This window comes from Genypterus blacodes, unplaced genomic scaffold (genome assembly GCF_046128005.1).
Source record: "Genypterus blacodes isolate CSIRO-AG114 ecotype Tasmania unplaced genomic scaffold, CSIRO-AGI_Gbla_v1 ptg000012l_1, whole genome shotgun sequence".
Lineage (NCBI taxonomy): Eukaryota > Metazoa > Chordata > Actinopteri > Ophidiiformes > Ophidiidae > Genypterus > Genypterus blacodes.
Genome location: NW_027466826.1, coordinates 6752501 through 6774916, shown reverse-complemented (window position 1 = coordinate 6774916; position 22416 = coordinate 6752501). Strand labels below are relative to the sequence as shown.

At 41.9% G+C, this 22416-nt stretch overlaps 1 protein-coding gene and 1 non-coding gene across 2 annotated transcripts in view; one reads left to right on the top strand and one right to left on the bottom strand.

Moving 5' to 3' along the window:
• Positions 1-333: 333 nt before the first annotated feature.
• Positions 334-405, bottom strand: trnaw-cca (transfer RNA tryptophan (anticodon CCA)). The gene has a single exon. It is a non-coding gene; the product is annotated as a tRNA-Trp (tRNA).
• A 6681-nt stretch (positions 406-7086) lies between these two features.
• Positions 7087-22416, top strand: part of ercc6 (excision repair cross-complementation group 6) — a 15881-nt gene continuing 551 nt past the window's right edge. The window contains exons 1-22 of the mRNA XM_076165562.1: positions 7087-7152; positions 7645-7838; positions 7955-8183; positions 9129-9249; positions 9650-9764; positions 9915-10587; positions 12771-12902; positions 13440-13598; positions 14895-15030; positions 15224-15394; positions 15627-15803; positions 17220-17336; positions 17734-17829; positions 18737-18955; positions 19448-19558; positions 20052-20171; positions 20468-20562; positions 20680-20819; positions 20923-21489; positions 21577-21745; positions 21851-21929; positions 22017-22416. The exon at positions 22017-22416 is cut by the window's right edge and continues 551 nt beyond it. Coding sequence (XP_076021677.1) covers positions 7655-7838; positions 7955-8183; positions 9129-9249; positions 9650-9764; positions 9915-10587; positions 12771-12902; positions 13440-13598; positions 14895-15030; positions 15224-15394; positions 15627-15803; positions 17220-17336; positions 17734-17829; positions 18737-18955; positions 19448-19558; positions 20052-20171; positions 20468-20562; positions 20680-20819; positions 20923-21489; positions 21577-21745; positions 21851-21929; positions 22017-22416 — 4210 coding nt within the window. The 5' untranslated portion in view covers positions 7087-7152; positions 7645-7654. The remainder of the gene's footprint in view (positions 7153-7644; positions 7839-7954; positions 8184-9128; positions 9250-9649; positions 9765-9914; positions 10588-12770; positions 12903-13439; positions 13599-14894; positions 15031-15223; positions 15395-15626; positions 15804-17219; positions 17337-17733; positions 17830-18736; positions 18956-19447; positions 19559-20051; positions 20172-20467; positions 20563-20679; positions 20820-20922; positions 21490-21576; positions 21746-21850; positions 21930-22016) is intronic.

Below are 22416 nucleotides of genomic sequence, written 5' to 3'. Positions count from 1 at the left end.
GTGCGTGATGTAATGTGACATTATCAAACACACGTCATACACTGAAGAAGAAGAAGAACAAACTTTATTGGGTCAAATCACACGCGAAAATGTTGACATGCAAATACATCAATCTGAAGTTTGTCTTGCGTGTCCCTCTTACACATTACAGAAGAGTCAGCACAGAGTAGCCATGATACGATTTCCCTGGAGCTGTTTTGGGGGTTTGGTGTGTGGTTTTTTGTGCTGTGTAAGTGAGCGAAAAAGTAGCCATGCTCGGCACCTCGGCAGTCCACCTGGGACTTGAAACAGTGACCCTCTAGTTCCCTAGCAAGTCCCTATGGACCAAAGAATTGACCCTGACGTGATTTGAACACGCAACCTTCTGATCTGGAGTCAGATGCGCTACCATTGCGCCACAAGGTCTGATGTGAGCCAAGAACAGTCACTATATCATTAGTGCAGGAGATGATGTATGTTTAATTATAAATTGAAGTCTCTGGTTTCACAACTATAAAAATGTGTAAAAATCTTGGTGGCGCGTACGAAAGGACATTTTTCTTTACAAATTGTGACACAGGGGATCTCACAATACAATGGGATGACTTGAGAACGAGAACTGGGCGCAATTCTTGACATAATTAGCAACTGATGGGAATTATGTTGTCGATAAAAAAGCCCCCAAAACGGGCCAGGAAAGTTCTGGAGCTCTCTCCCAACACTCCTCAAACACTCCGCAACACACTGCTCAATCTCAAAAATAGCAGTTGTTTTATTGCCAATAGAAGTTTTTATACACTGAAATGGTCCCACCTGTCATACAGTAGCTTTTTCTAAACATACACCCATTTTTAATTTAACAGATCATCATTGGTTAAATTCTATTGGTGGCATGTTAGTCTTATTGGTCATCTTTGCATTGTAACATTTTCTTTTGTTCATATGTCATTTTTTGTTTACACACAGCTTATCCTTTTTTCAAGGGCTGTTAACATCTGTTATACTTAAAATGAATGATCTATCACACAATATATGATGACAAACAGATATATTAAATGATTGAGTTTGGAATGTAAGTTAACATTACATTATGATTTGATACACAACAATTTCTATATTTTTTAGTAATTTCCACTGAGTAGTACGGTGCAGGAAGAGACGAAAGAGAAAATTGTGTGTGTGTGTGTGTGTGTGTGTGTGTGTGTGTGTGTGTGTGTGTGTGTGTGCGTGCGTGTGTGTGTGTGTGTGTGTGTCAGTGTGTGAGTCCCAGAGGTTAGTATACCTGGGGCTACTGTTCTCTCTCAACCACAGCTCCCCTGCTGGTCCCCCCTTTTCTGACTGTTGATATTAACCTTTGTGTCTTGCCCTGGGGCAACATATGCATTGAAATTGCAGTTCTCAAAGGAAACATTCCCTTATCACATATCCGATGACCTGTGGCACATTATTCCGAGGTTTTTGCTCGGAAAAAACTGTAGTCATGATTTCTAAATGACTTGTTTAATATGTGTTGACGGTGCTGAATGTTGTTAATTACAATAATACCGTCTATGACCTACCGGATCATTAATCACAGTGATGACTTGCTGTAACTAACAAAGAAAAAGATGTTGAAAAAGATTATGGTGCTGTGTTATAACAGAGGCATTCATGTATTTGTCTGGGAAAGAATAAAGGTCTAATAGAGGGGCCACTACGAACAATTAAAATAGCCCTCCAGCAGCCTCTCTGCTTTTCATGTGCCAATACTGCAGAGGTTATGCCCTGATTCCATTTATCTTTACACAGATGTTTCAATGAGAGAAAACACACGCACAAGATGGACATGAGGGGAGGGGATCGATCATGATCCAGACAGTAACCTCTTGAATTTCATCATTAATAGGATATGAACCATTGGGCCTAGGCGGAGGCATGCACTCTAAGTGTTTCCAAATTTTATACTGTACTGGGAAAACCTCCTTTCTCTCTTCCCATGGTGCATCTGGCCGTGCTGCGACTATGCTGTGACCTCTGATGCCTGTATTTTGTACAAGATGCATTACTGATTGGTCACAAGGTTCTCTGACGATCTCTGAGAATGTCAGCATAAGCATTTTCTGATGGTAAACTGTCTAGATGTTCAGTGTATCCCACCAATGATGTGTTTTTAATTTAGTCTGAGCATTATTTCATTTGTCGGTCTGTCTTAAACAGATGTGACCTCGTCTGTAACTATGCAATTGATCAAATACTATGTACGTCCTTGCTCGGGGCTCACTTAGACATTTGCCTTGGCTCTATTTGAGTCAGATTTCGCAAATATGTGAATCAAATCTTGCACTACATCACAACAAGTTTACGTTAGTACAAAGGCAGAACGGTAAATGCAATCTGTGAAAAACAGGCTCAAAAGTAAAATAAGTGAAAGTGGCAAGTGGCAGGGTCCAAGCAGATGTGAAACTTGACGTGATGAATAATACGTCACCATATAATACGTATACCATGTGGGCGTGGTGAACCTGGACAGGTGCATTGCAGTCCAAGTAATGTGAGTGACAACTTTTTTCCGTCTTGGACCAGGCAGTCTTAATGCACAGTTTTGTGAGGACTGGGGCAAAATTGTAGTTGATTCAAACAAACTATCCAAATCCAAAATTGCCAAAAATGTAGTCAGGCAGAAACAGGGTGTGGCAGCGGTATTCTTTTGAACCCCGTATGATGTGGCTCCCTCTTTTTAGTTTGTTATTTGTATCTCTCTTTCTCAGCATATCTCCCCTGCCATCATCACTGTGTGGTGAAGAGCCGCACCTTGTGCTGATGTGCTTCCTGTCAAATGATTGGTTCCTTTGTGCTGAGGAGGAGGATATGAGGTCTGCTGCTGCCCCTTCCTCTCTCTTTTCCCATTCTTCCAGTAGGCCAATTTTGTGATGGATCCTCAGTGTAATGTTGCAAAATCAAATGTCAGTGTGACAGCCCTGGGAGCTTGAGGGTGGGAATCCATGTTTCATTCTAGCTTTCCCCTGTGTTAGGAGTTGTAGGTAAGAGGTAGGTAGGGTCTTGTTCTGTTTATTATTATTGCCTTTCCGTCCCTGAAGTCTGAAACTGTTTTTGAGCTATATTAAATGTCTTGAGGGCTAAATTCTGTTCATTTTTAGGGGTCAAATTATTTCAAATTATATCAAGATAAATTACATATATATGTTTCGGTCTTCCATCCACAAGAGCTTTTAATTTGTCTGGTATTTAGTTTCTTTCTCATGCGTTTGTGTGACTGACTCACACATGGTTTTGCTTAAATGTCAGTGTAAGCCTCAATGCACCAAATGTCAAGCATTATCAATCTTAGTTATCTCAAGATTAAGATGGATGAGAGATTGTCCTGAAAACACAATGTGCCATGATCCTGTGTTGTCTTGTTTCCTGTTCTTCTCCCCTCTGCTCTCATTTCTCACCTCACTTCCTGCCCTGGTGTGTTTCTTGATTGTCTGCCCCTCCCTTATTGGTTTCACCTGTTACTGATTTCCCTTTGTTCACTTCGGGATTATTCTTTGCTTGGTTATTTTAAGTTCTAGACTTTTATATGTACTTTTTCCATTTAATCTGTGAACATACGTGTTCTTTAACTGGCTTGTGTTTCAGTCCCTGTTTACTTCCAACTATATAGAGTATGTTCTTGATTGTGCCAGATTCTCAAGGCCACTTACTGAAACAATTGTCAACCTTGACCTCCTCCTTCCTGGCATGCAGAACAGACCCATGAAAGCTCCCAAGGTTGTTCCCCCCTTTGAGACAGTCATTTTCAAAGCTGTAGACAAATCCTTTCTGTTCTCGCTCTGAATGTTTTAGGTTCAGCATTTCATTCAGTCTTGTGTTGTGACATTTATTTCTGAAATGGCTTTCGATGGCTAACCCTTTCGATGGCAGTTACCCACTACATTTATTTATTGCTTGTATCCTACCTTAAAAAGTTTATTAGAATGGCTGTCAAGATGACATGAATTAAAGTACAAAGATAGATGTGGTTTGGGGTTGTTAGACAAAGTGTGATTTGGACCTTCCTAAATAAATAGGCGGGCAATCCAAGTTGTGTCGGCTGAGCTGTTAAAACTACTATCCGAGTACTAATCAATGAAACCTCATATACATTAGCTATGCCATACTGAAAAGAAACAATCCAAACATTATGGAGGTAACAGGTGGTTGTTGTGAGCTGGACCTAAGGGAAGTGATTTGAAGTGTTTCTTGAATATGTTCTTTTTTTCCATCTCTCTATCTCACTCTCTCTCCCCTCCCTCTTTCTCTCTCAACCCAACCAGTCAAGGCAGATGGGCGCCCTCCTCGAGTCCAATTCTTCAAGGTTCAAGGTTTCAAGTACCCAAAGGTACGTTTGTTGTGCAGGAGGTAGTCAGGAGATTCCAGCAACTCTGAACAGGAAAAGGTGGGCTTGAGAACGGATGGATGGAACTGTTCAGAAATCATTTTACTCATTGGCCCTCATTTCATTTCCTATAAAGGTTGTATTTCTACTGTGGAGTTTCCTCTCTGTGTGCACAGTTGTCCCCATGCTTCCTGTTTTCCCACAAATAATTTATTGCTGTAATCAGCATGGGATTCCCCGACAACTTCAATTTGAACTGATCATCCCAAAAATGTGGTAAGAAAACAAGACCCCCGCATTGACCGGGGTCATGGCTCCCCTCAGAATAGTACTGAGTGAGGCAAACACACAATGAAAATATGACTTTTCACAGGAAACACATTAACCTGTGATGACAGAGTCACAATAAAGGCTATATGAACTTAAAGTCTTGACTGGTCCTGGAGTCTCAATGTCTAACATAGGAGGTCCAGCTCTCTACAAACTGTGATTAAAGATACTTCAGAGACATAAACCAAATACAGAAAGCATTAAAAAACAATATTAATCTTGACAAAGGCAAAATAATAATGCTTATTTTTAAAACAGCTACAGTTACTACACAATGAAAACTCAGTCTTGACATATTTACACCTTCACTACTGGTGTGATCAGGGAGGAATGAGAACTCATAGAGAAAGCACTTAGCTGTAGAGGCACAATCTGTTTGTCTATCACCACCTGATAGATTGTTCATACAAAGGTGCGTCAGCCACCCACATTGTTTATTGCAGCGATCAGGAAAGAAAACAGTGAGTGCAGGAAGGAGGACTGGCTGGCAGAGGCAGTGAAAGGTATTTTCCATGGTTTATTCCCTTGTTTGTAATTAAGTGTAAACTGGCAGTACGGAGGATATGGTTGATGTAAGCGGACACAGAAAGAAAATAAAATGGAAAAGGAAGCAAGCAATTGAGACTTTTTCTATGTTTATTCATTACGTTCTTTGTATTTGTCTGAATGTTCCCTGCTGACCTGTAATTTTCAGAGGGAATTTATTTTTCCACGCTGAAACAAGCCCTTAGCCCATAGGTAGTGATGGGCCACATACAATATGTATAATCAAAATCTAATGTGAAATGTATTCACCAATCTCTGATAAACCCAGAAATTGGGGCTGAATATGAAAATTACTTAACCAAGGATTTCACCTCTCACCTAGGGGATCACTAAGGTGACGGGTTCGGGATTTTATGTTTTCACTGTTGTAGGTCCCTGTGTATTGATTGCAAAAGACTGACCAGATTAGAACTCCAATGAACTGGCTTATGAACCAATATTGTACACTACATCCCACACATTACACATCTTGCTAGGAAGTACTTCTGGGCGCAGAATTTCAAATTGAGTCTGACAGACATGAGCTGTTCCAATAAAGCAGTCATTGTGAAACCATGATGTTTACCCTGTCCATTCTTTCATCAGACTCTCACAACATTTAGTTAAGACAGAGTTTACTTGCACAGAAGAGATAGAAGAGTGTATGTGAAAGTTTCTGAAATAGACATTATTATATTATACACACCATAACAACTGGATGTATGAATAGTGCTAAATCCTTTTCAGTTCATTTGGTTGCCTGTTAACATCTTTGAGTGTATCCACTGCTACCTTCTCCATAGCTGAGTGCTTCTGCCCTCATGTGTGATGCATGTGTCTAATCATGCTGAGTGAGGCCAATGGCCACGATGTTGAGGGTAAGGGTTACTATGGCAAAAGGGCAAGTGCAAAGTGCAAGGCTCACAATGCCTTTGGCTAATTTATGAGTCCCAGTCTGGTTCCAGTCTGTACTATAATGGTCACCTCAACCTACCCTACCCTTTACTACCCTAGAGTAAATCAATGGAGTCTGTCATTCCTGGGCCAATTCCAAATGCCTGCAGTAAATCAGAAAGGGAGCCAGAAGAAGGGAGTAATGGACAAAGGGTTCTGTTGAGATAGAAAGCTTCCTGTCACTTATTAATTCATGGTTTTCAATTTGCGCAGACAAACCTGCCAAACACATCACAGGCACACAGATCTAGGCACTGTGTAATTACAATAAGCACTATTAGTGTACTGTTATTCTTTTGGCTTTGATAACCTGAGGGAGACACCTCAGGGCAGAGTTTGTGTTTTGTCCTGTCGGCCTGGGTTTTGACTACCTGCTCTTGATTTGTGTCTTTGCCCTATTAGGAGATTGGTTACCTTGCAAGGGAACCCTGCCGCTCACTGTATAAATGAAATGCTCGGACATGCGCCAGCACCCAGTGACCTCGTGCAGGGTTAGACAATGAATGGATGTATGATAACTGCAGGAGGGATATTACCACCTTTATTATTGAAATACAGGAAAAACCAATGTAAGCAATTTTGAGATGAAGGGATTATTTGTGTTAAAATACAGATGTGCTAGATCTAATTGTCTAGGGCAGAAATCTATCTATCTATCTATCTATCTATCTATCTATCTATCTATCTATCTATCTATCTATCTATCTATCTATCTATCTATCTATCTATCTATCTATCTATCTATCTATCTATCTATCTATCTATCTATCCATCCATCCATCCATCCATCCATCCATCCATCCATCCATTCATCCATCCATCCATCCATCTACTGAATCCATGGTTAAGTGGCGCTATCTAGCGGGCAGGCGAACGTTCAGCACCGAACCACAAGGGGGCGGTGTCAAACAAGTTCACTAACAACAACCTCTTTGGCACCGGGAAACAGGAAGTTATCCAAAAAACAACAACGGACCCTGGCTCATTGTGTAACAAGACGTTTCGTAAGTAGCGTATGTCATTGTTGCTCAGATAAACGGAACTCTGCAAAATTTCACTGTCGGTCTGCTCGCTGTTTGTTTAAGAACATCGGTTGTCATAACCGAAAACTGCCTGTCGTGGCATTAGCAGGTTAGCTTAGCCCTGTAAACAATGACCGGCTAAGGGAAACGTGACTGATTCCCAGTCAATCTGACGAGTGTTAACCTAAAATTTAAGGATAAGACTAAATCACTTCTCCTGGTAATCAGTTTATATTAGGAAGGGGTGTTTTCTATTTGTCCTGTAATAAAGTCAAATATACCCCGCTGACAAACAACATAAATGCTCACAGCAACACAATGATTACTTGACTTGCAACTCATTTGTCTACATTACTTCATTGACACATTCAAATGTATAATCTCGGCCAGTATAACGGCAATTAGACAGGGATGTGTAGCCATCTTAAGTACTGCTGCACCAGCGTCTGTTAAAATGTTGACATCTGATTGCAGCTTCTTCAGCATGCCTGCAGAAGGTTCAGAGGAGGACCTGATGTCCTCCTCACCTGCCAACACAGCCCTCACCCCGGGGGGTTCAGAGGAGGATGGGGTCACCAGGGAACACTCAGCAGACCTCTCTTTGGCTGAAGGTTCTGAGCCTGCCATGGCCTCTAATGCCAGCCCTGGACCTGGAGGGGGCAGCAGTGGTGAGCTATACTATAATGTGATTCCAAGAGAGGATGGAGATTGTAATTCGATTAAATCTCTCCAATTGCCTCAGTAAGAGCTTGTTACAATAAAGATGTGTTTATGCATTTTTCAGATGGGAAGAGGTCCAGACCCTTGTTGCAGATTGACCGACATCGTGTCCAAGCAGCATCTGCCAGCTGCGGTGATGCTGAACTAAAGAACCTCGGTGTGGCTGTGTATGATCAGGATGTCCTCGAGCAAGGTGTAATGCAACAAGTGGATGAGGTGATACAGGAAGCCAGTCAGGTTGCTGCAAAAGCTGAGGCTGAGAAGGAGTACCAGACTGTACAGGAGGATTTCAGGTAAAGGACTAGTTCACTTGCACTGTATTTGGATATGTTACAGCCATACTTGAAATTATGCTTAATTCATATTCTTCAGTTATTGAAAGTGGTTGTGTTAGAGGCAGTGTGCAGCAGGTTCCCAGGTCGAGGTTGTGGCTTCTCCTTCAGTTTATTTGGCACTGATTGACCTGAGTTTCTGTCCCGCTATTACTGCCTTTTCACAGGCAATCTGATGGCTGTCTTTGTAAGTTGTGTGTGTGGGCCGTGAGTTTTGCCTGTAAGGTTTGTTGTATTTCTCTGTGGTGCTCCATATCTTAACTTGGACTGGTACAGCTCCATTGAGGCTCTCTGAGTGACGAAGCATATGAATATGAACTGACACCGTTCATCACTGACCTGATATAGGGAAGTTTATCAGAGTGGTTGCCCAGTGTTGTGCATCTCTTTGATCCGTTTGTACTTGTAGATGTTTAGTGTTTGCATTGCCTTTTTGTATCCCACTTTGTGGATACATCTGAAGATGCCAGCTCGTCGTTTCATTTAGAGGTGGAAGCCTAAACTTCGGTGGTGTTGCACAGCCATGTGATTCAAGCTCTGGCTGTCACACTTTGACAGATGAGCATGCAGGGCTGTTATGGGCTCCATATTCCCAATTATGAGCACTTGGTTGCTGATCATTAGCTGGTGTTACACAAAAGCATCTGCTGAAGGTGCTGCAACAAGGCATTGCACATGTGGACATGGGCAACATGGGTTGTTGACAACTTTGTTTTTCACTATGTCTCCCTTGTATGAAATGCAATTTAAGGATTGTATTGCATGTTCATTCAGATAGTCCTCATATAATGGTCCTTTTTGTCCAAACAGCTGACTCTATTCTGCATGAACAGTTTGAAAAGATAAGATAAGATAAGATAATTCCCCAAAACAACTAATAAATGTAACCAACTTTCTTTGTTTCAGGTCTGTAACTACAGCTCTAAAGAATATCAACAAGATTATAGAGCAGCTGTCTCCCTACGCTGCCTCCAGCAAAGACATCTGTAGGAAGATTGAATCGGTCAAACGACAGAAAGAAAACAAGGTAAGTTATTACATAGTGCATTTTGAATTTAAACGTCACTATATTCATAGTAATGATCGTTGACTTTTCCTCTATTTGTCACCGTTGTTAGTTAGTTTGTGACATAATCTTTCAAAGTATCAGTTTAATGATCATGATCATATATTAGCAGGTGCATCGTTCATGCTTTAGGGTGGAGCGGTGAGAGCGATAGTTCTGGTGCACAGCAACAATAGAGGAACTATAGCTCGGCAATTACAGCCATTCCCGTGTCTAATCTATCATATTATGGTACCTATACATTAGTTTTTCCATACTCTAAACAGTTCAAACGTGCAGCTATGATGATGTTGAAGTTGAAATTGAAATTAATATTGTACTAATGGTAATAATATAATCCTTCAAATCCTGTTGGTCTCAGGAGAAACAGCTGAAGAAACTCAAAGCCAAACAGAGGAGAATACAGGCCATTCTGGGAGTAGAGGACAGCCAGAGGGTTGAAGCAGGCCTTGCGGCAGAGGATGATGAGGACGAAGGTGAGATGTCGATGTACATCATTCAGATGTGTTTGAAAGATCAACAGAACTGTTCATTTTGTCAATACAAAGATAAAGCTACACCTTTAGAGTACAGGTCCTTGATCACCCTGTATCTACCTGTGTGTGTCTGTCTGTCTGTCTGTCTAGAACCTGGTCCATCCACTTTGGGCAGCATGCTCATGCCGGCTCAAGAGACAGAATGGGAGGAGCTTATCCGGAAAGGTCACATGACTCCCTTTGGAACGAGGATCCCTCAAAAGGAGGAAAAGGAGAAAAAGGAGCCTAGAAAAGTGATGCTAGCTGAGAATTCTGCCTTTGACCAGTACCTGGCTCAACAGGCGCAGTTAGCCATGGAAAAGAGAGTTCCTCTTTCAAACAGGAAGGGACAGGCAAAAAGAAAAAACATCTCAAAGGAAAGGAAGCTGCAGAAGCGCCTGCGGAAGCTCCAGATAACTGCTCTAAAGGCTCACCCAAAGGCTCGGCCCAAAACCACACAGCCCTTAAAGACAGAGAAGAAGCGTCAGGCAGAGGGGACAGACAGCGAGGGCTCCGAGTATTTGCCTAGTGATGAATGTATAGATCCTGACCAAGAGGAAAGGGAAGCCATGGAGGAAGGCTTCGGAGACGAGGATGGCGAATATGAGCTAAAACCATACAAGAAGAAGACTGAAGGTAAACAGAGGAGGAAGAAGATGAAGAAAAGGGAGGAGAGCGATGAAGATTTCTCCCCTGAAAGTAGCGGAGAGGAGGATGAGAAAAGTATTAAAAACAAAGATTGCAAAGATGATGGAGATGTGGAGTTCTACAGACAGAGAATCAGGTACGAGAAGCTTTATGTGCAGCGACAAACATGTAGAGTACAGACACGGCTAAAGATGGTGCCACCATTATTTAGTCCATATTTAATGTAACTGACACTTCAAATTGGATTTTCAAGTTATTTTAAATTATCAAACAAATGGAAATGACCCTGACAAAATCGTTTTATCATTAACCCTTAAACCTGATTATAAATAATTGGATTGCAGTGATAATTCAAGCAGACTATTATTCCCTTTAATTAGTGATCACAGTTGCAGGTGTCTACAGTCTATAGTCAGTATATATTTCAGTTAATGTCAAAGTTCCCCCTGTGTTGTTTGGCATCATCTTGAGTGGGACCCTTAACGTATTTATTTGAGGCAATCACTGCAATGGAGCTGTGAATGAGAGCTCTACACTTCTCAGCTGGTAGTTTGTTCCTCGCTCACCAAAAGGTCTAATTTTGGTTCATCTGTCCAAAAGAAAACTCTCCCAGAAGCATGGTGGTTTGTGGCATTTAACACTTGATGACACAGATGATTATAAGCTTGAAGTCACCTGTGATACTAAATCAAGACAATAGTCTGCTTGAAATATCACTACAATACCATTCTTTATCAATTTTAAGGGTTTTCGTCAGCTCTATTAATTCGGAATAAAGAATGGTGGATGACAATTGCTTTCGGCAGTTTCAACTTATTTTTTACTGAATTATTTTTTGATACAACTATAAGGGTTTACATTAGCAAATTGTCCTCTTTACTTAAACTAATAACATCATGCTTATAAATGACACAATATAAAAAAAAACACACCCAATAAGGCCTTAAACTTGTCGAATTTGTAATGGCAAATGTTGCAAATGCATTGTTGTTATTCCCTATAGCCGAAAAGAAAAGCAGTTTGTTTCTAATGGTTTCAAACTGCAGAAGCGTTAATCCCGGATGAGATTGGCAGCTGTTTCTTGACTAAGCACATTCACTCCCTGCTCCTCTCTCTCTCTGCTCTTGCACTGGCCTAATTATCCTTCTGCACATGGACTTCTACATTCACTTACTATAATTTCCAAATTAATGGAAGAGCTGCTCTAATGGGATTTCACATTTATATTTGCCAAATAAAACATGTTGGCCTGTGTCCCTTTCCCACCCTACAGTGATTGAATGTCAATCCAACAGCATTGACAGAGCATGGTATTGGTGAGACTTACCTTTTATGAGGAATGATATTAGGGGGATGGTATTTATGGTGGTGATGGTGGAGGAGCAGGGGGTGGGGGTGGGGTGGGGGGGGGAAGGGGCCGGAAAGTGTAATTAACTGAACCAGTGCTTAGTCTTGACTTAATTAGATAGTGTGGTCTCCCAGGCCCAGCTAAAGGACCTGTTCTGTGGCAGGGTGACAGGACCAAGCCCAAATGAAGATGGATTCTTATCCTTTCCACCTCACACCTTTCTGGGGAACTTGCACTACTAATTGTCTGTATCAATCTTCATTTGCCGTGCGACAACTGTGCCTGTAACTGCCCTCTCGCCTGCACTATTAAAACTGCTCTCCTTTACATTTACACTTTTGCTGTAGATGTTCCACCACTCAAAGGAATTACCAACTGCTCAAAACATTGGGATCCATACTTTCTGTGGTAAAGCACTGAAATCACCATGCGCAAATGGAACATCCATCCATTCACCCACCTACCCAATTTCTTCAGACATGGCTAAAGTTTTGGTACCATTGTATGAAAATGGCCTGGACAATATTATTCATACCGGGATTGTTAATAATTGCATTGTGGTGGTATTTCAAAAAGACTATTATTTTCCTTAATTGGTATCAAAGGTGTCCTCATTCATATTTTTTGTCACTTAAAAAAGAGGAAAAGTTCTCCCTGTGTTTTTTTTAAATCTTTGGGTGTGTGGGACCTCGGTGTAACATATTCTTTTAAATTATTTTAAATGATAACACAGATGCAAATGGCCCATAACTGAGGGACCCATTACTTGATATTTTGCCACACAGCCTTTTGAAGCACGCATTTCAGTAATACTAATAAGAGAAAATAAGTAAGTATTAAGTAAGTAAATGTATTGCTTGGGTTAAAGGAAAAAAAGTTAGTTTGAATTGATAATTTCAGCTGTCCATTTTCTTTTGTGTAAAGTGTGTGATTGGTTGACCATTATTAACACATCTTACATACATTTTTAGGCGATGGAAGAGACAGCGTCTTCGAGAAAGGGAGGAGAAGAGAGAAAGAGGAGATGATGTCACAGATGACAGCGACGTAGAGTTTGACGAAGGATTCAAAGTGCCTGCTTTCCTCTGGAAAAAACTTTACAAGTAAGTTTGTGTTGCCTTGAGAGTTATGTCACAAATGCATACTCCTTTCCAAAAAAGGTTAACCAATTTACTAATGGGCGTTAAGTGTTTAAAATGTAAGGAGCCTTTGTGCTGTGACTCACCAGATAGCATTGTTTATGAGTGGTACTTTGTTCTACATCACATCCACTGCTATTAATGCCCGTTGTCAGGAACTTATCCTGCGATCCAAAGACATAAACTTTGGCTCCCGCTAGTATATATCAATGTTAAAACTCAATTTGTCTTTCTAGGTGTCCCAAAACACTGGGACATCACCTTTTAGTGTAGCTGTTCACAGAGAAGTTTTCTTATTTAAATGAGTAAATGCAGCATTACTGTTTTATATATTCAGGTTTCTCAGCACTTTCTCAAAAAGGCAGTTTTGATCACAGCACAGATTATAGGCTTGTCATGTCTAATTATGAGGCCACTGTATTGCATGGGTTAATTAGGATATCCGTATTATAGTTGCTTCTAAGTGTTAAGTTTTTGCATGTGTTTGTGTTGCATGGTTAGGTACCAGCAGACAGGTGTGCGGTGGATGTGGGAACTCCACTGTCAGCAGGCAGGTGGCATCCTGGGAGATGAGATGGGATTGGGCAAAACCATCCAGGTCATCAGCTTTCTGGCCGGACTGAGCTACAGCAAACTAAGGACCAGAGGGTCCAACTACAGGTACACACATCCACACAAACTGTGGGCAGAGACTGTGTGTCTGTACAGTATGAATATTTGATTAGGGAGATTTCTGCTTGAGAGTTTTCTTCTGAATTATTAAACATGTTTCAATTATCAGACTGCTCACTTTCTTACTGCAGACGTGTGTGTGTGTGTGTGTGTGTGTGTGTGTGTGTGTGTGTGTGTGTGTGTGTGTGTGTGTGTGTGTGTGTGTGTGTGTGTGTGTGTGTGTGTGTGTGTGTGTGTGTGTGTGTGTGTGTGTGTGTGCGCGTGTGTGTGCGCCTGCGTGTGTGTGTGTATGCGGTTGAGTGAGACTTGTCATAGACACTTTCAGTCATTTCCAGCTTGAAGTCAGAGCATGTGTGGGACTACAAATCAAAACACTGAAAACATGAAACAGTGGTGGCACTAATCCACTTTTACAACACCCAGTAGCCGTGCATTCAGAAGGTGGAGCTTCCCAGATGGTCAATACTCTGTCTTCAACTGACGCCCACAAATTGATTGCTTGCAAACTCAATTATGGCCAAGTATCAATAGCTTCCACCAAGTAGAGGTTCATAGTAGCCCATTAGTGTTTTCCTCTCTTTGTGTGTGTGTATGTGAATGTGTGTGTGCGCGCGTGCGTCTGTGTGTGTGCGTGTGTGCGTGTGTGTGTGTGTTAGAGAAAGCACTTGTAAATCTTCACAGGACTTGAGCATTTGTCCCTGCTCTTCCTTTGATGCATTGTGAAAAGAGAGTGATCGTGTTTGTCAAAAGATCAATATGGACAGAGCTTTCTTAATTTCCCCTGTACTCATACATTTATCAGATATCATACTGCACACTCAGCATACGATACATTCATTCTTCTACTTATTTCCTGTATTTTGTATCATTTGGCCTATAAATTCTGATTGTAATGAACTACTGGTTTGCTGTTACACGGCACAAAGTCACCGCCGATTGTAACGCAAAAAAACCCACAATGTTAGGTCTTACATCTTCTGATAAGAGGAAGAAGACGTTTTCATCTCACACCTTCAACTGTTACAAACTTGAGAGACGCAGTTCTTCAAAAGAAACTGCCTTGTCTAATCTGAATGACAGAAAGGTTGGGAAAGGTCCAACCTGCCATCAAAATAATCTCCTGAGCAAAAAGAGACTGTCAGAAAGAGACTGTTAGGCCTACATTAAATTCCATCCCCTTAACTTCATTGTCTCCATTACATCACATTTTATCAGTTAATTCTGGATGAGTTTGTGTGGTTCGGTCTTGCCAATCAAATATTTCTCATCTGTGTTTGCTTGTAGGTATATGGGTCTGGGTCCTACAGTCATTGTGTGCCCTGCGACAGTCATGCACCAGTGGGTAAAGGAGTTCCACACCTGGTGGCCTCCTTTCAGAGTGGCTGTTCTACATGAAACTGGCTCCTTCACAAGTAAAAAGGTAAAAACCTTTCTGTGTACTGTCTTGTATGTTCATATTCATGACTAGGAGTTTTGTATAAGTTCATTTGTTCCTCTTGGGGGCACCAGAGAGCTGTTCATGCAGTATTAGTTCCTAAGCCGCTCTCTTGTCATCTTGACCTACACATGAATGCTCTGCAACAACTCTTTCGGTCTGTTCCTTTCTGTTACAGGAGAAGCTAATTCCAGAGATTGCAGCATGTCATGGTATCCTGATCACCTCATACTCAGCTGTGAGGAACCTGCAGGAAACCCTGCAGCGTTACGACTGGCACTACATTATACTGGATGAGGGTCACAAGATTAGGAATCCCAATGCTGGCGTTACCACGGCCTGCAAACAGGTATTGTCTCATACGTAATATCATCATTAATTATTTACCTTTCATAATACAATATTCTGATTCAAAGTTGGAATGCCTGTCTAGCTTTTCCCGCTTTTACATTCCAAGATACTATTACAGTAGTCTTTGATGGTGTTCGTCATCGTGGTAACTTGTAATGTAATGTAATTTGTTAGATATCTTGTCATATTTTGGGATGGTTAAGTAATCAATTGTCCTACCTGCTCTTTAGTTCCGTACTCCACACAGGTTCATCCTGTCTGGTTCACCAATGCAGAACAACTTGAAGGAGCTGTGGTCGCTGTTTGATTTTGTTTTCCCTGGCAAACTGGGTACACTGCCTATCTTCATGGAGCAGTTCTCTGTGCCGATCACCATGGGAGGGTACAGCAATGCCTCACCAGTACAGGTACGGGAAAATACAAACAATTGACATCAAATGCGCATGAAGACATTCTCCAAACCCCTGTCCTTAATCATTCCTCTGATTTTTGGAATCATTCCTAGTGAGATACGACTCCACATACATGTAGAGTAGCAATGGAGGGAACAGATTATCAAGGATGGATTAAGAAATGTAAGCACTATATTCTCCTCTGTCCCTTTAGTAGGAAGGAAAAAGGGGGTAAAACTTAACTTGCCAAACTGAGAGCAAAGCTTTCCCAAAGGTTCACTAACTGATAACTGGAGAGGAAGAACAAGTGAGAATAAGACATAGTGGATCAACAGAGAAATTAAGTGTATTGCCGGATAAAGTTAAGTATGTACATGTGAAGGTGTGTGTGTGTGTGCGCGTGCGAGAGAGAGAGAGTTGAGAGAGATGGAGTAAGAGGGAGACGAAAGTGGAGAACCTCTGAGCTAAATTGTAGCCCTTTGTCATTAGTGTCCAATCGTTAATAATCCACTGACTGTATGGATTTAATTATTTAAGATGGCTATTGATGCTTCTTCCGCTGTCGATAATAAAAACCTTTACTAATTATTAATGTTATTAAATGGTCAGAGAGGGCTGAGCTCTGCTGCTTTATCCACTTCTCAGAATTGTCAGAGCAGCAAAGCAAGCTCTTTGCTGATGTGTGTGTGTGTGTGTGTGTGTGTGTGTGTGTGTGTGTGTGTGTGTGTGTGTGTGTGTGTGTGTGTGTGTGTGTGTGTGTGTGTGTGTGTGTGTGTGTGTGTGTGTGTGTGTGTATCTGGTTGTCTATAAAACGTGTGGGTGGGTGGGTTGGGGTGGGACGGACGTGTGATCCATCACTGAAGCAAGCATGTTCACCCCATGTAAATCCACTCAGCAGCAGAGATGCATGTCACTGGATCATGTGTTCCACTCCGCTCCTTCAGACATACTCAGGCCCTATTGATCCCTTAATCCCAGGGTGTTAGTGTCCCCTCCAGCTTTTTCAATGCTTTCTTTGATCTTCCTGTGGGCCCCCAGCAAGTTAATATGTAAAAGGATAACTGGACCTTCGGACAGAGCCTGGATAAGGTGTATTTGAAGTGTGGCTCTGGAGTGTGGAGTGGGACCAAAGGTTTGTCAAGGTTTTGTAAATTGAGCAGGCCGGCAGCACTGATGAAGCTTTCCCTTCCCCTGAGATCAAATGCTTTTGATTAATGTTTAATGGCTTCTATAGCTGAGAGGGACAACTAGAGTGGGGTGAAGGAAGGCTTAAAAGGGGCTAAATAATCATGCAGGAAACGAGCTCACTGACAGGTGCGAGTGTTGATGTCAATGTAACACGAGGAAAATGCATTTTTAACTGTTTTAAGCCTTTTGTCTCATTTGTTCTGTATTGGGTTTGTTGGGGTTTTGTTTTTGTTTATCCTCCAGGTCCAGACTGCATACAAGTGTGCATGCGTGCTGAGGGACAGCATAAACCCATATCTGCTCAGACGAATGAAGGCGGATGTCAAGGCTAACCTCGCCTTACCTGACAAAAATGAACAGGTATTCATCAGAAGAGACACGTGACTCTGTCCTGTCTCATCACTGAGACTGATCCTGGGAGGTGTTTGATTGGAAGTGACTATACTTGCCACATCTAAGGAGAAATTGATGACAAGTCCATTGTCCTTGTCAGTTGAAATCAACTAATAAAGTCGCGTTAAAGTAAAAGGAGCAGGTATTCATTAAGGTGGCCGGTCTCTGGTCTGTCCTTGTCACTGAGGCTGCTTGACTCCCTAGATCACTTCAGCTCATTAAGTCAGTGCCTCGGGACAGCTGTGACTCCAAAAACACAAGGCTTTCCACTCACTTCTCCACACACACACCCTCCTCTTCACCATCAAAGGAGAAGTTCACTGCTTGTTACAAATTACAATTCAATGTGTTTGTGTTTGTGCAGGTTCTGTTTTGCAGACTGACAGAGGAGCAGCGGGAGGTGTATCAGGGCTTCTTAGATTCCAAAGAGGTGTACCAGATCCTCAATGGCAGCATGCAGGTGAGGCACACTTTCAGAGGCTTCCCCTGCATTTTATGTTCACCTATGCTGCTTAACAAGAACAAGGAGGGCCAGCCTCTCAGTCGCAGAGAAGCCTTCCAGAAACAAAATGCGTTCTTCATTATTTAATGCACCTTTCTCATTCATAAGCAATTTGAATACAGAATTTGGATATAAACTTGGATAAAGCTGCCACTTTCAAAAAATCCATCCATGGCATTTGTTAGCTTTACCCTGAAAATGTTATATTCTTAATAGTGTTCTTTATAACAGTTTCTATAAGGAATTTGTAGAATTGGCCTTCTCACATTAGTCAGACCGGCCCTGGAGAGAGAGAGACTCAGCCATTCATCACTGTTGACCCAAATGGACATGGTCAGAGAGCTGGTGGTGACCACAGCAGACTCTCACACACAGACACACACACACTGAAAGACATTTTCAGTGGTCACTCTCAGTCCATTAACCAACATTACTAATGCATTGGCCATTGTGCCTTCATCAAGAAGAGCAGCCTTTATTGACCGTAAATAAATTATGTGACTAATTTCTGAAGGCTAAAGTAAATATTTTTATTTGTTTAAAGCGATTATCCTTAGGTTAGCGCTGTTTCATCTCATAACTGACAATTTCTGAAGAATCCAACATGGAGAGTGTGTGAAAACAAAAAATCTGTCCAATGACCTGCACAGCCAAAACGTCATGACAAATAAGTGTTGAATTTTGATTAATATACAAAAAACAACAAAAGTTAAGCATAATCATTGTAATGGTCATACTCTCAGATGCTGTAAAGCTATTAATATATATGCCATTCTGGTCAGTATCAGTTTGTGAAGCAAAGTCTAATGTGCACATATATTCATTTACGTATGTGTTTATTCATGACGTTGTCGTTGTCGTCTAGGTATTCTCGGGTTTGACTGCACTGCGTAAGATGTGTAACCACCCAGACCTGTTCTCCGGTGGGCCCCGGATGTTGAGGGGAATCCCAGAGGATCAGCTAACGGAGGAGGAACACTTTGGCTACTGGAAACGCTCAGGCAAGCTGATAGTGGTGGAGTCACTGCTGCGTCTCTGGTTTACACAGGGCCAGAAAGTCCTGCTCTTCACTCAGTCTAGACAGGTTAGGAATCTGATTCCAATTTACTTGTTTCTTAAATGGCACTTAATGTTAGAATGTGTTTATTGTTATTTGTGTTTCTGTTGTTTAGAATTACTTTAGAATTTCCATGTTATATTTCTCCATAAGATGCAAAAACACATAGGATTCTTCACTCAACGTCACTTTAATGTCCTCCGATGATTCAGTTGTGAATGTGGAGTCTTTTTTGCCGTTATCTACCTACAACACATCACCAGTACAAGGAGACAGGGAGGGAGGGAGGGAGGTGGAGAGACAGACGGAGAGGGACACAGAGGGGGGGCAGAGCAAGATTTTGGCTTTCACCATCAATATCAATGAGATTATATATCTGAGGGAACCTGAGAGCCTCTCTGTCGGTTTATCGCTCCATGTAATATTCATCTTCTATAATCTTGTAAGAGATAATCCAAACCTCTTTATTCAGGGTTCTTTTTTTTTTTCTTACCTTTTTTTCATTTCCCACCCTTGTAGATGTTAGCCATACTGGAGGTGTTTGTAAGGGAGAATAACTACTCCTACCTGAAAATGGATGGCACTACTCCTATAGCTTCCCGGCAACCCCTCATCTCACGCTACAATGAGGTAAGGATTAGTCATCTCTAATGGCTGTAAGTGTTTCCCACCAAAATCCCGTCCCGAGGGACAAAATCCTTCTGTGGACCCCTATTCACCCTGGGGTGAAAAGCCGTATTGATGACAATCTGTTGTTTATCATATTGTTTCCTTATTGCCTTTGTGTGAACATTCAGATGTATCAACATATCCTGACTTTCATATTTTGTCACAGTACATTTTCACGATCCTGTATAAAATATAATGTTTTGTTATGAAACATCTGATCTAATGGAAATGTTCACATGAGCTGATATTGGTGGACTCACTGAGTTAAGACAGTTCTGCTCTTCGCTCAGTCAACACATGTTACGAACACGTTGATGTATTATGCTGCATAAATTCACATTGGTTGTGTTAAGCAAAGTGATAAACTAAAGGGGGTTTCAAGCTGTACACCATTCCCACTAATCATTGACATCTTAAAGAAATTACAACTCCTTTTTTTCTTTGTCTCTGACAGGACAAATCCATTTTTATCTTCTTGTTGACCACTAAAGTTGGAGGTTTGGGAGTCAACCTGACTGGAGCCAACAGAGTCATCATCTATGACCCAGACTGGAACCCTAGTACTGACACACAGGTGAGAACACACTCACATACACACTCGCATACACACACACACACACACACACACACACACACACACACACACACACACACACACACACACACACACACACACACACACACACACACACACACACAGTTAGTCAAATAGCACTTGGCCGCTATTCATTGTGTGGTTTTTAATTCTGATTAGGTTTTGTTTACTTACTACAGTATGCTATGATTTTAAGAGTACAATTTAACATTTACCTTAAACCTTCTTCTTCTTCTGATTGTTGTTTTTTCTCCATTTTTTTGTGTCGTGATTAGGCTCGTGAACGTGCATGGAGGATCGGTCAGAAAAACCAAGTCACTATCTACAGACTTCTAACTGCAGGGACCATTGAGGAGAAAATCTACCACAGGTCAGACGGCCTTTTCATCTTTTAATCAAACTAAGGAATGTCTGTTGAGCCAACAGTTTATTTATTTGAGTATGTTACATGCAATACAATGCAATATTTTTATCTTTTGTCATTTAGGCAAATCTTCAAACAATTTCTGACAAACCGTGTTCTGAAGGACCCAAAACAAAGACGCTTCTTCAAGTCTAATGACATCTATGAGCTCTTCACTCTGTCCAACCCTGATGGGGGAACAGAGACTAGTGCCATATTTGCAGGTCAGCAGATCTATCTTTCTATTTCCAGTCGATTATTAGGAATTAGGGTTAGGCATTTTAAACATTCAAATTACAAAATTGTTGTTTCTTTTGTGCCATTTAGGTACAGGTTCTGATATCCAGGCTCCTATGAAACCTAAGAAACCAAGGTCATCGCACACATTAAATCACACCAGTCATACCGTTAAACACTCCTTAGCCAACCAGAATGGTGGCAGCAGATACTCCTCAACCAACATTCCAGCATCAAGCAATAGAAACAGCTCTGGGTGCAGTAAAAACTCCCAGGGTGAACCAAACGCCCTTACAGACACTCCAAGCTCAAATCCAAATGGATTGGACATGGAGCCAAATATCTCTCCCATTAAACAATATGCAGAAAGGAATAATAGAGACTTGGACAGAGCCAGGCCAGTGGAACAATCGAATTCAGCCAGTTCTCACAAAGATAGCCCTCAAAAACGCAATGAAAAGAGGAAGCACTGTGACACAGACAGACATAGACACAAACAGAAACACAAACGCTCCCGCGATGCTCGGTTTGAGGGCCAACGCATCTCTCACCTGGTGAAGAAAAGGAACTACAACAAAACGGACACAGAGGAGAACGGTAATGAGGACCAGAGGAAAGCTGATGACTACGTGCTGGCAAAGCTCTTCAAGAAATCTGGTTTGTCTTCATCTTTGTTTTGACTTTTTCTTCAATAATTCACACAAGACCCCCTGTGACCGTTTCTGTGTCTTCTGTCCTCTCCAGGCGTTCACAGTGTGATGCAGCATGATACCATCATGGACTCCTCCAACCCTGACTACGTTCTCGTGGAATCGGAGGCCAACAGGGTGGCTAAAGAGGCCCTTAAAGCCCTTAAGGTGTCTCGGCAGCGCTGTCGGCTGCCCATCAGTAAACCTCCTCCACCTCCTCAGAGGTACACGCTCATGGTTGTACTCCGTTGTTACTAAGAGCTGGATCGGTTTAACTATTGTCACTTATTGCAAACGTGTGTCTGGCTTTCACTCCCTCACTCTCTCAGGAGAAGGTTTGGACAGAAAAAGAATTCTCTACTGGTACCACCTTCTGTCCAATCTGCCCCAACGGCAGCCAACTGCAAGGTAACAGCATCTTATCAAAAATGTGAAAGAAAATATGTTCCACAGTTGTGTAAATAAAGCTTTTTTTTTAAATCTTTATTGTTGCAGGATGCCTCCATCATAGAGAAGACGGTTTCAAAGAAGCCTGCAATAGGAGCACATTTCAGTGGGGAGGGGACAGAAGGCTCTAGCTCAACCCCACTCTCCTCCTCGTCCTTGCTGGCCAACATGAAAGCCCGCAATCACCTCAACTTGCCCTCCAGGGAGGGGGAAGAGGAAGAGGACAACACTGGAACTGAAGTGGCCAACACCCCCTCTGCCCCTTCCACAGAATTAGACGAGCTGCTGGTAGATCTCAGGAACTTCGTAGCTTTCCAGGCCCATGTGGACGGACAGGCCAGCACCCACGAAGTACTGGAATACTTCAAACCTAGACTGACTCAACAACAAGCTCCCGTCTTCAGAGAGCTGCTGAGGAGCATCTGTGACTTCCACAGGTCGTCCGGTC